We start from the raw sequence: 16,213 nt of genomic DNA on the forward strand, positions 1-16,213 counted from the left end.
CCAGCCTAGGCAACATGGTGAAACCCCATCTCAAATACCAAAATCAGCTATGTGTGGTGGCGTATGCCTATAGTTCCAGCTACTCAGGAGGCTGAGGTGGGAGGATTGCTTGCACCTCAGGAGATTGAGGCTGCAGTGAGCTGAGAGTGAGACCCTATCTCTAAAAAATAAAACTTGCATGGGAGCTATCGGTGAAAGCACTTCTAGAAAAATCAATTTAGTAGTGGTATATAGAGTGGTTTAGAAAGAAGAGAAACTAGAGGTACCTATTAAAGTTAGCATGCAGGAGGAATGTACAAAATTTGAAAGATAATATTCAGTCATTTAAAAAACATAATTTTTGACTACCTACTATTTGGCTCTGTGCTAGGAGTTGGGGGTTACTGAAGTGAGTAAGATATAGGTATGGTCCTGACTTTGTTGGAAGTTACAGCCAGGAGGGAAAAACAGATATTAAAATAGTAACTACTGGCCAGGCGCAGTGGCTCACGCCTGTAATCCCAGCACTTTGGAAGGCCGAGGTGGGTGGATCATGAGGTCAGGAGATCGAGACCACCCTGGATAACATGGTGAAACCCCGTCTCCACTAAAAATACAAAAAATTAGCCGGGCGTGGTGGCAGGCACCTGTAGTCCCAGCTACTCGGGAGGCTGAGGCAGGAGAATGGCGTGAACCCAGGAGGTGGAGCTTGCAGTGAGCCAAGATCACACCACTGCACTCCAGCCTGGGCTACATACAGAGTGAGACTCAGTCTCAAAAAAAAAAAAATAGTAACTACAAGCATTGCAAATAATTAAAAAGAAAGTACCGAATGCTATAGGGGTGTATTACTAATCACATTTGGGAATTACAGAAGGCCTTGCTAAGAGTATGACATTTGAGAGCTGAAGAATGAATAAATGAAGGAGGATAAAACAGAAGGAGTAGTGTGTACAAGAACTGTGAGATGAGGGAGAATTTCTTGCATTTGAGGATCTGAAGAATATGATTGGATTGTAGAGAATGGCCAATGATAGGAATAGAGTTAGAACAGATCATGAAGGCCATTGTAAACCACTGTAGGAATTTTGAGTTCATTGGTCCGAACACCTAATAAACACTTCAAAAATATTTGTTGAGTTGAATGAAACATACGTTCAGTTTGTTTTGTTAAGCTTTCAAGGGTTGTAGAGTAGAGCACATAAACAGGTAAATTTAAGTATTCCATTCAAATGTTCCCCCAGAAATGGTTTTTTTGTTTTGTTTTGTTTTGAGACGGAGTCTCACTGTCACTCAAGCTGGAGTGCAATGGCATGATCTTGGCTCACTGCAGCCTCTGCCTCCCAGGCTCAGGTGATCCTCTCACGTAGCTGGGACTACAGGAGTGTACCACCATGCATGGCCAATTTTGTATTTTTTTGTAGAGCGAGGGTTTCACCATGTTGACCAGGCTGGTCTCAAACTCTGGGTTCAAGCACTCCACCTGCCTCAGCCTCCCAAAGTGCTGGGATGACAGATGTGAACCACTGTGCCTGGCCCAGAAATGAGTTTTATAATCACCTTGTACTCCAACATTTTCATGATGATTGGGTCTGAAAGGAACCAGAATTTTTTTCCCTCCACAACATCTCATGTCTGAAATTTGAGAATTAATTTGACTTTATAGTAAATCTACAATAATAAACACATGGAACAATGAAGACTCTTTAAAATACTAATATTTTCTACTAGTACCATGAATTATAATGTACTTGATTTGGTTAGTATTCTTTCAAATAATGTCTAATAAATTATTTAAGAGATTTAAGATCCCAATTATTTTTCTCATTCATAGGTTAAGAATCTAACCCTGCTACTGGAGCAGGAATCAAATAAGCGGCTGTTGTTACAAAATGAATTGAAGACTCAAGCATTTGAGGCAGACAATTTAAAAGGTTTAGAAAAGCAGATGAAACAGGAAATAAATACTTTATTGGAAGCAAAGAGATTATTAGAATTTGAGTTAGCTCAGCTTACGAAGTAAGTCTTTAAAATAACATTGTAATTTCTTTCTTTTTTGTGCTCATCATTGACTTGTGTGTTTGATGTTTTACATATGTACAGATTATGTACTTAGAGTTTGTGAAAGACTGCAAAAAAGTATTTAGAAGTAAAAGAATTTACTTGCAAAAGTTTTCAAGGGAGTTCAGGCTTTGGAAAGACCACAGTTTTCTCATCTGATTTTCATGTCCACAGAAGTCATCACATTTCTTCAGGTTAGAATTACAAAAATCACAGTGCCTTGTAGGAGATGTTCAGAGGCTAGAATTAGACATGACACACTGTTTTGTTTTGTGTCTTTGGTTCATCTCAAAATGCAAAAATGTCTTTTTTGTTTTTCTGTTACTCTTGGGATGTGATATGCCTGCTTACTTGAAATGGAGAACAAGCAAGATATCAGGATTGCTTTCACAATTTGCCTAAGAATATGCATCACAAGTTTAATATCAAAAGTGGATATATCTTATGCCAAGTCCTGTGTTTTTATTTCCTCCGAATTTATTTTATTATATCATCACTTGCTAGCTTCATTTACAGAGGTGATTCTTGGATTAAATTTTCAGTTTTCATAAAATTGGGTTTATATTGGTGAAATTCTTTTCCTCTTTTAGGGCCACCATTTTCACAAAAATGTGTTTTATATTTTTTTCCTCCAAAAATACTCTCACTCAGCATTCAGTAGAGATTGGTGTGGACGCCGGGCGCGGTGGCTCAAGCCTGTAATCCCAGCACTTTGGGAGGCCGAGGCGGGCGGATCACAAGGTCAGGAGATCGAGACCACAGTGAAACCCCGTCTCTACTAAAAATACAAAAAATTAGCCGGGCGCGGTGGCGGGCGCCTGTAGTCCTAGCTACTCAGGAGGCTGAGGCAGGAGAATGGCCTGAACCCAGGAGGCGGAGCTTGCAGTGAGCTGAGATCGCGCCACTGCACTCCAGCCTGGGCAATAGCGTGAGACTCCGTCTCAAAAAAAAAAAAAAAAGAGATTGGTGTGGACTTTCTGTCAACCACATGCCTTTTTAGATACTGAGAATACAAAGCTATTACTGTCTACTATGAAAGTCTAGCAGCTAGATTTTCAAGCCTAGCTGCTAGACTTTCATAGTAGACAGTAAATAATTGTTGAAAATCTGTGTCTTCGGGTTACGTTGTGTTTCCATCTTTTGGACCCTGCTCCTTTGTGAGTTTTGTTTATGTATATATTATATACATGCAGTTGTCTGTCTATGTTCCTCCTTTGTCAGTTTGTTGTTCTTGCTTTCCCTTCTTACCTGATGATTCATTTCCACAGCCCCTTTTTTGTGCTTAATTGGCCATAATGTCTAGTATGTAATACTGAATTATTACTTATTAAATATAGTACTATGATATATAGCACTGAACTATTACTAAATTTTTCATGCCCCCCTTTTTTTTTACTTACTGTACAAGACATTTTCTTCCCTATTACTGCTTTTCTCTGTAAAAATTTAGCAAAAATATGGTATCAATTTTATTTTTTCATTTTGGATAGATCCACAATTAATATTCTCCAAAAAGTGATCATCAGTAGAAAAGGGCTCTCACGACTTTTGTATAGCATCATTTTATAAGGAGCAAGATAGAACCAGTGTGGCCTGACCACGTTAATCAGTAAAATAATAATGAAGTATGTTTTTTAAAAATAAAGATTGTTTTAGTAAACCTTTTTTATATTAGCAACTTTAACAAACTAAGAATAAATAAAGTCTAGTATAAGTAGGAGCGTTTGTTCACTTGTTTTTCTTTTCATCTGAAGACAGTATAGAGGGAATGAAGGACAGATGCGGGAGCTGCAAGATCAGCTTGAAGCTGAACAATATTTCTCGGTAAGTGAGAATCATTTTTAACATATGCGCTGTTTCAAAACCTGACTTACAACAAGGTATTAGATTCTTTTATTTGAACTTTTTCTTTTTAAAATTATTTTTCAAATGACTCTTCATCTTCTAATAAACATTGTGATTTTCTTCTTTTTGTTTGTCCATTTGTTTCTTGGCATATTAGGCTATCATTGGTGTATGTTTTTAAATCATAAAAACTTTTCAGGCCAGGCGCGGTGGCTCACACCTGTCATTCCAGCACTTTGGGAGGCCGAGGCGGGTGGATCACTTGAGATCAGGAGTTCGAGACCAGACTGGCCAACATGGTGAAACCCTGTCTCTACTAAAAATACAAAAATTAGCTGGTTGTGGTGGCAGGCACCTGTAGTCCCAGCTACTCAGGAGGCTGAGGCAGAAGAATCACTTGAGCCTGGTAGTTGGACATTATAGTAAGCCGAGGTCATCTGTGCTCCAGCCTGGGCGACAGCAAGACTCTGTCTCATAAACAAAATGAAAAACTTTTAAATATTATTGAAAACTCTTGCCCTGGGTATTTGCTAAATGTAATTATTCAAAGTATCTACTGCTAACTTCTGCAAAGTGATCTGTAGCATCCCATACACTTTCTTGCCATATGCTTCCACAGAGCAATCATCCAGTGCCTCCAGATGTTTGCATGGATGTCAAATGACTTGCGGTGGTTCCTGTGGATTCTTCATTTTGCTTCTAGAAAATAGCACAAAACCTGACCCTGTCTCAGTTCTGATTTATTGCATTGCTTGTGGGCATTGGATTAAACAGCATTCAATTCAATAAGCTGTTATGAACCAATTTTTAAGATTTGTTTTTATTCTGGGTTTTCAAATCAGATTATTTTTCTTTTTATCCCTTCATTGATTTACTTACTTGAATTTCATTATTTGAAGTCAGAGAGATAAGTATCTAAGTCCCAAAGGCCAAATAGATTACTTAATTTTAGGAATTCTAAATACTTAACCTAGAGTAAGCCCTTATTCTTCTTTCATTTGCATTCCCATAGACATTTATGTATTTTTTTGCCTAGAAAAGTGCTGTTTCTTAATGTAATAAGTAAATGTTAAAGTAGTTTTCCACAGCTGTTTGCTGGCCCTTGCTATTTTTTTCCCTTCTCTTTTTCTTTTAAAATGAAGAGGGTAGTTAAAAAGAAATAGATATCAAAACTGGAAGTTCACTCTGTAACTTCAGCAACTAACACAAAATGAGTCTCATGTGTTAAATATTTTTCGCTGGAGTTGGCAAAAGCTCAGTGAATTTTTTAAGAACGATTGTTCTGAAATAAGCATATATTATAGATATGTTAGCAGAATACTTGATAAATCTTATTTGTGGACATTTCTTTTTTTTTTTTTTTTTTTTTGAGATAGAGTCTTGCCCTCTCGCCCAGGCTAGAGTGCAGTGGCGCAATCTCAGCTCACTGCAAGCTCTGCCTCCTGGTTTCACACCATTCTCCTACCTCAGCCTCCCAAGTAGCTGGGACTACAGGTGCCCGCCACCACACCTGGCTAATTTTTGTATTTTTAGTAAACACGAGGTTTCACCATGTTAGCCAGGATGGTCTCGATCTCCTGACCCCATGATCTGCCCACCTCGGCCTCCCAAAGTGCTGGGATTACAGGCGTGAGCCACTGCACCCAGCCCTTTTGTGGATATTTTTTACCTGTCTCCCAACTGCCCAGTACATCCCACCCACCAAAACAGAAGTGATTTTTTTCTAACATTAGTCAAGAATTGATCTAACATTTAAATTAGTAGTGTGTGTTAAATTTCTTTATAATGTCTTCCCAAATCTATAATACACTTTATTAAGCTATAATGTCTTTTTTTTTTTTTTTTTTGAGATGGAGTCTCACTCTCACCCAGGCTAGAGAGCAGTGGCACAATCTTGGCTCACTGCAACCTCCCGCTCCCGGGTTCAAGTCTCCCGAAGAGCTGTGATTACAGGAGCGTGCCACCATGCCCAGCTAATTTTTTGTATTTTTAGTAGAAACGGGGTTTCACTGTGTTAGCCAGGATGGTCTCAATCTCCTGACCTCATGATCTGCCCGCCTCGGCCTCCCAAAGTGCTGGGATTACAGGCGTGAGCCACCACACCCGGCCATTAAGCTATAATTTCTATATAATATACCCATTTTAAGTGTACTGGTTAGTAAGTTTTGACAAATATATACAACTGTGTGACCACAGCCACAATCAATATGTGGAATATTTTTTTTCACCGCAAAAGGTTCCCTTGTGGCCCTTCACTCTACATTTTTCCCAACCACCTCTATACACAGACAATGACTGATTGTTTTCTGTCATTATTGATTATTTTCACCTGTTCTAGAATTTAATATACATGGAGTCACACAGTATATGCTTTTTGACACGTGGTTTCTTTCACTCAGCGTATTTTTTAGATTTCTTAGTTTTACGTGTTGTATCAGTAGTTAATTCCTTTTTATTGCTAAGTAATATGAATTAACCAGTTTTTTTTTTTAACCCATGTATTGATGGATATCTGGTTCATTTCCACTTTGGAGTTGTTATAAATAAAACCATAAGGAAAATTCATGTATAAGACTAGGTGTTGATATATATTTGCATTTGTCATGGGTAAATACTTGAGAGGAATTGTTGGATCATATGTTAATTTTTTAAATTTATAAGAAACTGCCAAATTGTTGTTAACCCAGCATAAACACTTATTTCTTCTTGTCACTTGTTTTGCAGACACTTTATAAAACCCAGGTAAAGGAACTTAAAGAAGAAATTGAAGAAAAAAACAGAGAAAATTTAAAGAAAATACAGGAACTACAAAATGAAAAGTATGTCCATTTTGCTTTAGAACAAGAATTAGTACTGCAACAGGCATTCTTAAGTTTTAAAATAGTGAATAGATGTGCCATTATTCTGGTGGGAATGGTATAGAACACAATTTATTGGGATAATTCAGAACAAATCAGATTAGGCTAAATTTGCCTTTATGGTGAAAAAACAATGCTATAAATCAACACTTTAGCAATTGCAGAGATCCATTAAACTGACAAAAAGTTGTTTGACAGTTGTTTTCAGGGGTATCTCAATTTTTATTTTTTTAATTTATTTTTATTTGAGACGGAGTCTTGCTCTGTCACCCAGGCTGGACTGCAGTGGCGTGATCTCGGCTCACTGCAGCTTCCGCCTCCTGAGTTCAAGCGATTCTCCTGCCTCAGCCTCCTGAGTAGCTGAGATTGCAGGCGTGCACCACTACGCTCGGCTAATTTTTGTATTTTTAGTAGAGACAGGGTTTTACCATGTTGGTCAGGTTGGTCTCAAACTCAAATTCGTGACCTCGTGTTCCGCCCACCTCGGCCTCCCAAAGTGCTGGGATTACAGGCATGAGCCACCACGCCTGGGCTAGTATCTCAATTTTAAAAGATCTATTTATATATAAATCATGCTGTTTTTGCAAATCATTATTTTAAGTTAGATAAAGGTACTTAAGGTCTTCTTAGGATTACTATGCAAGTTATGGCCGGGCATGGTGGCTCACGCCTGTAATACCAGCATTTTGGGAGGCTGAGGTGAGAGGATCACTTGAGCCCAGGAGTTGCCCAAGACCAACCTGGGCAACATAATGAGATCCCATCTCTAAAAATAATAATAATAAAGTATTATTATGCAGGTTAATTTTCATTACATGTGTATGTTTAGGGTCTTAAAAGGAGAAAACCTTATAAAGCTATTTCAAGTGTAACAGCTTCATTTTAGAATTCAGCTGATAGGTCCAACAAGATACTAACTCATGCGGAGTATCTCATAGCTAGGTAATGTCAGAACATACACTAGAACTAGTTTTCCAACACTGTTATATTCTCTTTACATTTAATCACCTTTGAAAGACTGTTTGTTGTTGAAACAAACAATTACAGAAAACAGCAAAACTAATAGTTTTTATGAATTATGACAAATGTCGTCATAACATCATCATCCATGAAAGAGAATCTTGCTATCCACTTCAGAAGCCCACTATATCCCACCTCCTAATTATGCCTTCTTTCCTCCCCATCTCAAGAGTAATCACCATCCTGATACGAATTTGTCGAAGAAACTGGAATTTTTTGTCCTGTAGAGGTTCCCTCAGTTGCAATTTTATTGATTCAATTTCTGTAGTTGGTTGAACATTCCCCATTTCCCTTATGTTTCCTGGAAGTCAGTAGTTATATCTAGAGCTCCTCTGCCCAATGTGGTGGCCAGTAGCCACATATAGTTACTTAAATTTAAATTCAGTTACGTAAAATTAAAACTTAGTTCCTCAGATGTACTAGTCGTATTTCAGGTGCTCAGTAGTCACATGCAGTTAGTGTCTACCATATTATAATAGATAGTACAGATACAGAACATTTCTGACATCCTAGAAAGTTTTATTGGACATTTCTGATTTGGAAGCTTAATCAGATTCAAATCTGATTTTTAGGAGAAAGAAGACTAATTAATATATAACCTTGTACTTTCTGGTTTCCCTGTTTCTGTTGTTAACCACTGCGGTACTCAACGTTAGATCCTTAATACATTAGGTGTTGCAAACTGGAGATACTCACTTTTATCATTCTTCATTTTTTTTGTTGTTGGAATACATAACCTTTATTTTTACTAGTTTTATAAATAAACTTAGACTTTTCGTTGTTTAGCTTTGTTGACTTGATTATAAATTAAGTATAATTGCATCTTTTTGCAATTAAGTTGCCTTAATCGAGTTGATTAAGTTGATTAAAATATTTGAGGTCCAGAATTGACAATAGTTTGTTGCCGATCTGTAAATTACTATAAATTTTAGCATCACAGCAGGTATCAACATACTAATTTGGTGGCCAAGTATCATAGTTAGATAACCTAGTTAACTGAAAGCTAAGGTAGACACAAAGCTGCATTTCCTGGTTATTCTCTGATACAGTCATACTGTAGAGTCTGGTCTGTTACCTACTCTACCATTTGTATGGTATTCATAGTGCAATATGCAATCCCAGATGTATGCATTCACTGTGAAGGGCATAGTATAGGCAGAAACCAATCTGTGATGTGAGGAACAGAAAGAGAAAGTAATTAAAAGTGCCAAATATTCACTCCATACTATATTGTTTCAGAGTTGATATATTTTCCTTTTTTCATCTGTTCATCTATTTAAGACAAATATATGGATCACCACTATTGTGCTATAATTACTGTGCTTTGTGCAGCTATCCAATTATTAGTAAGTTACGATTCTTCAAGTGCTTCAGAATCGAGTTAGGAGAGATATAATCAAGGTACAGTGGCTGTGCCAAAGGATATCTCACCTTACCATGTGGGATTCAGAGAACATTTCCCAACAGAGATCACAACTGAGGGAAAGTAGAATTAGCCAGGGAATGGGATGTGGGGAACAAGGGACAGTATAGGCAGAAGCCAATCTGTGATTTGAGGAACAGCAAATGGTTAGTTCGTGACAGATAAGGCTGGAGAGATAAAACTGAGTCAGATTACAAAGGACCTTGTGTATCATGCTGAAGAGTTTAAAATATTGAAAAGTAGGGACTTTTGTTTCTTCCATTGTTGTCTATTTATTCCCTGCACTTCAATCAGGGACTTTTAGAGTAAGTATTCAAGAAATACTGAATGAATAAATGAAAATTCTAAGCTAGTGACTGACAAGTATTTTAGAAAACTCACTCTAAGGAGTGGAGAATGAATTGAAGTAAGAGAAAGCTGCATAGATACAGGGAGCCCAGTTATAGAACCACTGGAAAAACTTAGATGTAAAATTATAGTGGAAGTTGGCCGTAAGAGGCAGGTGCATAAAACGAAGTAGGAAGTAAAAGAAGTAGGATTTGTAGATTTGGAGGCATAGGGGTAAATGTTAGGAAAATTTTCAGGCTGACTCTCAAGTTTCTGACCAGGGCTGTTGAGTTGATGGTAGTGCTGGTCCCTGAGCTAAGGGATGCCAAAATTGTGAGATGAGGGGAGAGAAGATTATTTCAATTTCAGGCCTGTTGAGTTTGAGGTGCCTATGGGATGTCCAGACAGAAACGGATACCACGGTATTTGGGTTTATTTATTTAGAATGCAGATAAAAGATAAATACTTGAAGCTGATTTGATAGTTTTTGCATATAGAAACCACTAATATAGAGATCTGTTAAGGTGATTATGTATCTCAGAGTTTATAAACTCATGAGCCTGTGATGCCATTGGTATAATTAGGCTGTAATTAGTGGGGTCTAAGTGCAGATATATTCATTGCGTAAGTTGTAAGGATTATAACAAACTGAAGATCTCACCTCCTCAGTTCCAGCCATTTATTACCACATGATAACACTGGCCCAGTATGTCAAGATCTTCTGGTTTTTCAAGAGAAACCAAGAATCTGAATTTTTATGTAAAAGATTGACCCAAAACTATTTTAGGTGTGTGTTTGTGTGTGTGTGTCTGGAGGGAAGTGGGGGGCACTGTTGTGGACTCATTTGGTCCTCCCAGGTAGCAAGTTGTAACCCATAGTGTAGGATCAGAAGACATAAGGGCTGAGGAAAGACTACTAGCTCCTAGACTTTTAAGGAATGGGCAGAGGAAGGGAAACTAAGAACCTACCAACAGTATAAGAGAAAATCAGAGCAGGGTGTCACAAAAGCTGGACTAAGAGAATATTTCAAAAAAGAGAAAGTGATGAAAAGTGCCACATATTGGCTGGGCACGGTGGCTCACATCTGTAATCCCAGCACTTTGGAAGGCCAAGGCAGGCAGATCACGGTGTCAGAAGATTGAGACCATCCTGGTTAACATGGTGAAACCCCGTCTCTACTAAAAACACAAAAAAATTAGCCGGGCATGGTGGCGGGTGCCTGTAGTCCCAGCTACTCGGGCGGCTGAGGCAGGAGAATGGCGTGAACCCGGGAGGTGGAGTTTGCAGGGAGCCTAGATGGCGCCACTGCACTCCAGCCTGGGCAACAGGGTGAGACTCTGTCTCAAAAATATAAATAAATAAAAGTTAAACTTTAAAAAGTGTCACATATCCAGAAAGGTCAAGAAAAAGTCATAAATTGTCCATTGTACTTACATTGAAAGTTATTCATTATCTTGGTGAGAACAGCTTCTAAATAGAGACGAGAATAGATATTAAAGTAGATTGAGACTGAATGGAAAGGGTAGAACAAGAGACAGAGTATACCTAACAGTCTGATTAGCCTTCTTTCTATTCAACACACCAATTAGTCACTCTCCTACCTCCAGGTATGTACATTGCTCTTCTGTCTTCCTGGAACAGTTTCCTCCAAGTATCTACATGACTTGCTCCTTGGCCCTCTCCAGGTCCACATCATTTGAGAAGGCCTTCCCTGAATATGCTTTTTAAATTGCATACATCCCCACCCCACTACCTTGGTGCCCAGTTCATACATCCTTCCCTATTTTATTTTTCTCTGTAGCACTTATTCCCTCCTAATATATAATTTTCTTACTTGGTGTATTTATTGTTTTTGTTTTTCCACTAGAAACAAAGCACTATGGCAGAAGGAATTTTCAGATGTTTCATTCTTAGGTCCAATTCATTGCTGTATGTCTAGCACCTACAATTGTAACGGCAGCATTGTGATGCTCAGCAAATATTTGTTAAATTAAAAAATTCAGGAGACTTGGCTGTTATGGCAAGAAGAAGTAGCAGTAGCTAGAAGAGAATGTGAAGGAGAGCACTTCCTAACAGTAGCGTAAACTTGAGCATATTTAAATGGACTATGGGAAGGAAATCAGAGTAGGAGCAGCCCCACATCTCTTCATTCAAATAAAATTTTTGAGTGCACTCTGTGGGCCAGAGAATTTTCTAGGCATTTGAAATACACTTGTGAACAAGAACAAAGCCACTCTTTATAATCTTATAATCCAGAAGAATATGGAATGATTGATGATTGAATTCTTTTAAGAGATAGGAGAATAAGGGTGAGAGATTCACTTTAAATATTAGTAAAGACAGTCTTTCATTATGGAGAGAAATATATTCTGGGTTAAATAGGTTTTCTGGTGTTTTAAAGTATAACCCAGATACTTTTATCTGAACTTAACACAAAGCAGAAACTCCAGATAAGAACATGTCGTGAACCTGAAGCCCTGTATTATAATAGCTGGCAGAACCACTCCCAGTATTCTTAGATTTGGCATTGGCAGCATTTCCTTTCTTTTCCTAAAGTACTAACTCTACTACTCTCCTAAGAAAAGTATTTCACATCTCGTCTCTACTCAGATCGCCACCTTTTCCTTATTCTTGTACTTAGCTAATGGCCTTGCTTCCTAAAAATCAGAAGAGAACATCTATTTCACCACCGTAGCTACTAACTTGTCTACATCAGAGTAGAGTATCACAAAAGCTGGGGGAGGAGAGTATATCAAGAAAGAGAAAGTGATTAAAAGTGCCAAATATTGCTGGGCGTGGTGGCTCATGCCTGTAATCCCAGCACTTTGGAAGGCTGAGGGGGGCAGATCACAAGGTCAGGAGATCGAGACCATCCTGGCTAACATGGAGAAACCCCGTCTCTACTAAAAATACAAAAAATTAGCCGGGCCTGGTGGCGGGCGCCTGTAGTCCCAGCTACTTGGGAGGCTGAGGCAGGAAAATGGCGCGAACCTGGGAGGCGGAGCTTGCAGTGAGCCGAGATCAGGCCACTGCACTTCAGCCTGGGCGAAAGAGTGAGACTCCATCTCAAAAAAAAAAAAAGTGCCAAATATTCAGAAAGGTCACCAAAAAGTCATAAATTGTCCATTGTATTTATTTTGAAGGTTACTCATTATCTTGGTGAGAACAGCTTCTAAGTAGAGAATAGTACCTATAAACCCTGCCTTCCTTCTGATGATTTAAATGGACAAGAGCATTAGTTCTTATGTAATGGCTAATCCCATCTCTTCCTGCCTACTTAAGAGTATGACTTTGGCCGAGTTTGGTGGCTCATGCCCGTAATCTCAGCAATTTGGGAGGCCCAGGCGGGCGGATCACTTGGATTAAGAGTTCGCTACTAGCCTGGCTAACGTGGTGAAACCCGTCTCTACTAAAAATTCAAAAATTAGCCAGACGTGGTCGCACATGCCCGTAGTCCCAGCTACTTGGGAGGCTGAGGCGGGAGAATCACTTGAACCTGGGAGGGGAAGGTTGCAGTGTGGCGAGATCTCGCCATTGCACTTCAGCCTGGGTGACAGACTGAGTCTCAAAAAAAAAAAAAAAAAAAGAATATTATGACTCTAACAATTCTCTTATCTTTTCTACATCAATTTTTACCTTTCTGTAGTCATTGTCATTGTTATGTAAACATATTTAGATATCTCCTTTAAAAACAACCCTCTTACACCGGGCATGGTGGCTCACGCCTATAATCCTAGCACTTTGGGAGGCCAAGGTGGGCAGATCCCCTGAGGTCAGGAGTTCAAGACCAGCCTGACCAACATGGAGAAACCTCATATGTACTAAAAATACAAAATTAGCCGGGCATGGTGGCGCATGCTTGTAATCCCAGCTACTCGGAAGACTGAGGCAGGGGAATTGTTTGAACCTAGGAGGTGGCGTTTGCAGTGAGCCAAGATTGCACCATTGCACTCCAGCCTGGGCAACAAGAGCAAAACTGCGTCTTTTAACTACATTATCTACATGGTAGCTACCATCCCACTTTTCTTTTTTTTATAGCCAGCTTACTTGAAAAGTAACACATCAGGTACCTTCTTCCCCCATCTTCTTCCATTCTCTCTTGAGCTCACTGTAGTCATACTTTTGCATTCATCATGCTAACAAAACAACTCTTCTCAAGGTCAGTGGCATCTTCCTAATAGTGACTTCTCAGTTCTCACCTTATTTCATAGCAGCATTTGACTTAGTTGATTACTCTCTTGAGAAAATGTCTTCTTTTGACTTCTGTGACACCATACGCTGTTTTTTCCTTATTGAACTGGCTACTCTTTCTCAACCTCCTTTGTTCCTTTTTCCCTTCTAATTGCTGAGACCCTTAAGAGTTTGGAGTGCTCAAGGGATTACTCCCTGCTTGTTCTCATCCAGCCTTGTGGCTTTAAATGGTGTCAGAGTCCAAGTACATTCTCCCTTGAATTCCAGACTTATGTATTCAGCTGTCTCATTGACATCTCTGCTTGAGTGTTAAGCACCCCACATTTAAAGTGTCCAGAAAAAATTCCTGATTCCCTCACTGTGCAAACTGCTCCTCCCTATCTTCCTCATTTCAGTCCTGAACAACTCTATTATTCCCAGGTGTTTAAGTGAAAAATTTAGAGTCATCCTAGACTCTTCTTTTTTTCTTGCACTTTAAATGCAATCCACCAACAAATTTTCCCAGTGTTCACTAAAAATTATATATAGACTCTAATCACTTCTCACTACTTGTTCCATTTACTGACCTGGTCCAAACTGCCATCATCTCCAATCTTGATTATTTCAGTAGCCTGCTAACTGGTATCTCAACTTCTGCCATTGTCCCCCTACTGTCTGATCTTAATACAGCAGCCAGAATGATCTTTCTAAAACATCAGAGTACCAGAATAAAAGTCAAAGTCCTTGTAATGCCTTGGAAAGCCTTACAATATCTGTTGTTCTCTTCTCCCTCCTTTTCTTCTAATGTCGTCTTAGCAGAGAGGCCTCCTTGATCACCCTGTAATAAAAGTGATCACATTCGTAACTTTCCATATTTTATCTTGTAGTATTCTCTGTGACTTACTATAGAGCACTTGTTCATTTTTTAAATTGCCTGTACGGCCCCACTAATACATGCTCCCTAAGCACAGGAACTTTGTTACTGCTGTATTTATTTATTTATTTTTGAGACGGAGTCTCGCACTGTCACCTCAGCCTCCCGAGTAGCTGGGATTACAGGCACACACCACCACACCAGGCTAATTTTTTTGTATTTTTAGTAGAGATGAGGTTTCACTATGTTGGCCAGACTAGTCTCGAACTCCTGACCTCATGATCCGCCCACCTCACCCTCCCAAAGTGCTGGGATTACAGGCATGAGCCACTGTGCCCAGGCTGCTGTATCTCTTAATTCCTAGAACAACATGATGCATAGTAAACATAGTGTAGTACTTAATAAACCTTCAAATAGTTGTTAAGTGAATGAATGAATTTTCTGTGTGTGTGTGCGTGTGTGTGTGTGTGTTTACTATATGTCTCCCTCTGTCCCTCTTGAGGCTTGAGGCAGAAAGTTTGAATTGTAATACTCAATAGAAAATAGGAGGTGGATGTTACTCATTCAGAACATAGTTATTGAGCACCTGCTCTGTTCAGGGACTACAGTAGTGACTAAGAGAGCTTATCCAAGAGAGGCTCTTCTAGAAGAGTAGGCAAACTGGAGTTACCTCATCTTGGTCTGAATGTCAATTCTGAAATGTTTTAGTATCATTTCCAGGGAGTGTTCTCAAATTAGTTTGTAGTGATTTACAAATCTCTTAGAAGTTTTCATAATCTCATTGAATTTTGGAGCTGGAAGTGACTAGTTTAACCATCTCATTTTACAGATTTGATGAAACTGAACTACAGGAATTGTAAGGGATTTGCACTTTGTGCACATTGAGTGTCTCTACTCAATTAGTTAATGACAAAACAGAAATAAAGGTCTGGGTCTAGCCTGCTGATTTACAAGTCGATGACTTTTCCACTATGCCATGCTGCCTTCCATTCCAAACCCACAAGAAATTTCTTTTCAAGAACAGACTATTTGCTGTTGCTTTATTACCTTTTTTAGTTAAGCACAATATCAGATAGAAAACTAAATAGTTCTTTTATAATTTTTCAACATGTGAGAGGTTAAATTCATTACTTTTATAGAAAGTTTGCAATAAATTTATTTTAAGCAATAAAATAATTCTTTTTATCATTTAAAGTTAATTGTGTTTTTAAGAATATGATTAAGTTGGAAGAATGAACTGAGTTTGTTTACATCAATTTCTCTTAAAAAATTGTTGCAGAGAAACTCTTGCTACTCAGTTGGATCTAGCAGAAACAAAAGCTGAGTCTGAGCAGTTGGCTCGAGGCCTTCTGGAAGAACAGTATTTTGAATTGACTCAAGAAAGCAAGAAAGCTGCTTCAAGAAATAGACAAGAGATTACAGATAAAGATCACACTGTTAGTCGGGTAAGTGTGATAGTCAAGTAAGTCATATAAAATTTATTTAAATCACAGTAGGTCACATCTTAAAGTATTAGGGTAAGTGTGTGTGCAAGTGTATTTACTTCTATGTTATACATAGTGGTCATTCTGTACTCAGGTATAAAATAGTTTGTATAATACCAAACATTTGTTAATTATTGAAATTCTTGTTCAAGATATTGGGCTTTTGTTTGTC

General features: G+C 38.6%; 1 protein-coding gene across 3 annotated transcripts in view; it reads left to right on the forward strand.

Moving 5' to 3' along the window:
* The window catches only part of ROCK1 (Rho associated coiled-coil containing protein kinase 1), a 157,439-nt gene that overhangs the window by 119,671 nt on the left and 21,555 nt on the right, over positions 1-16,213 (forward strand). For all 3 annotated transcript variants that reach the window (XR_012427275.1, XM_005587067.3, XM_005587068.4), the window contains exons 20-23: positions 1,814-1,998; positions 3,795-3,864; positions 6,610-6,704; positions 15,837-16,002. Coding sequence is in view for 2 of the 3 variants with exons in the window: in XM_005587067.3 (XP_005587124.1) it covers positions 1,814-1,998; positions 3,795-3,864; positions 6,610-6,704; positions 15,837-16,002 (516 nt within the window). In the remaining variant the exon portion in view is untranslated. The remainder of the gene's footprint in view (positions 1-1,813; positions 1,999-3,794; positions 3,865-6,609; positions 6,705-15,836; positions 16,003-16,213) is intronic.

The sequence above is a fragment of the Macaca fascicularis genome, chromosome 18 (assembly GCF_037993035.2).
Source record: "Macaca fascicularis isolate 582-1 chromosome 18, T2T-MFA8v1.1".
In the NCBI taxonomy this organism is placed as follows: Eukaryota; Metazoa; Chordata; class Mammalia; order Primates; family Cercopithecidae; genus Macaca; species Macaca fascicularis.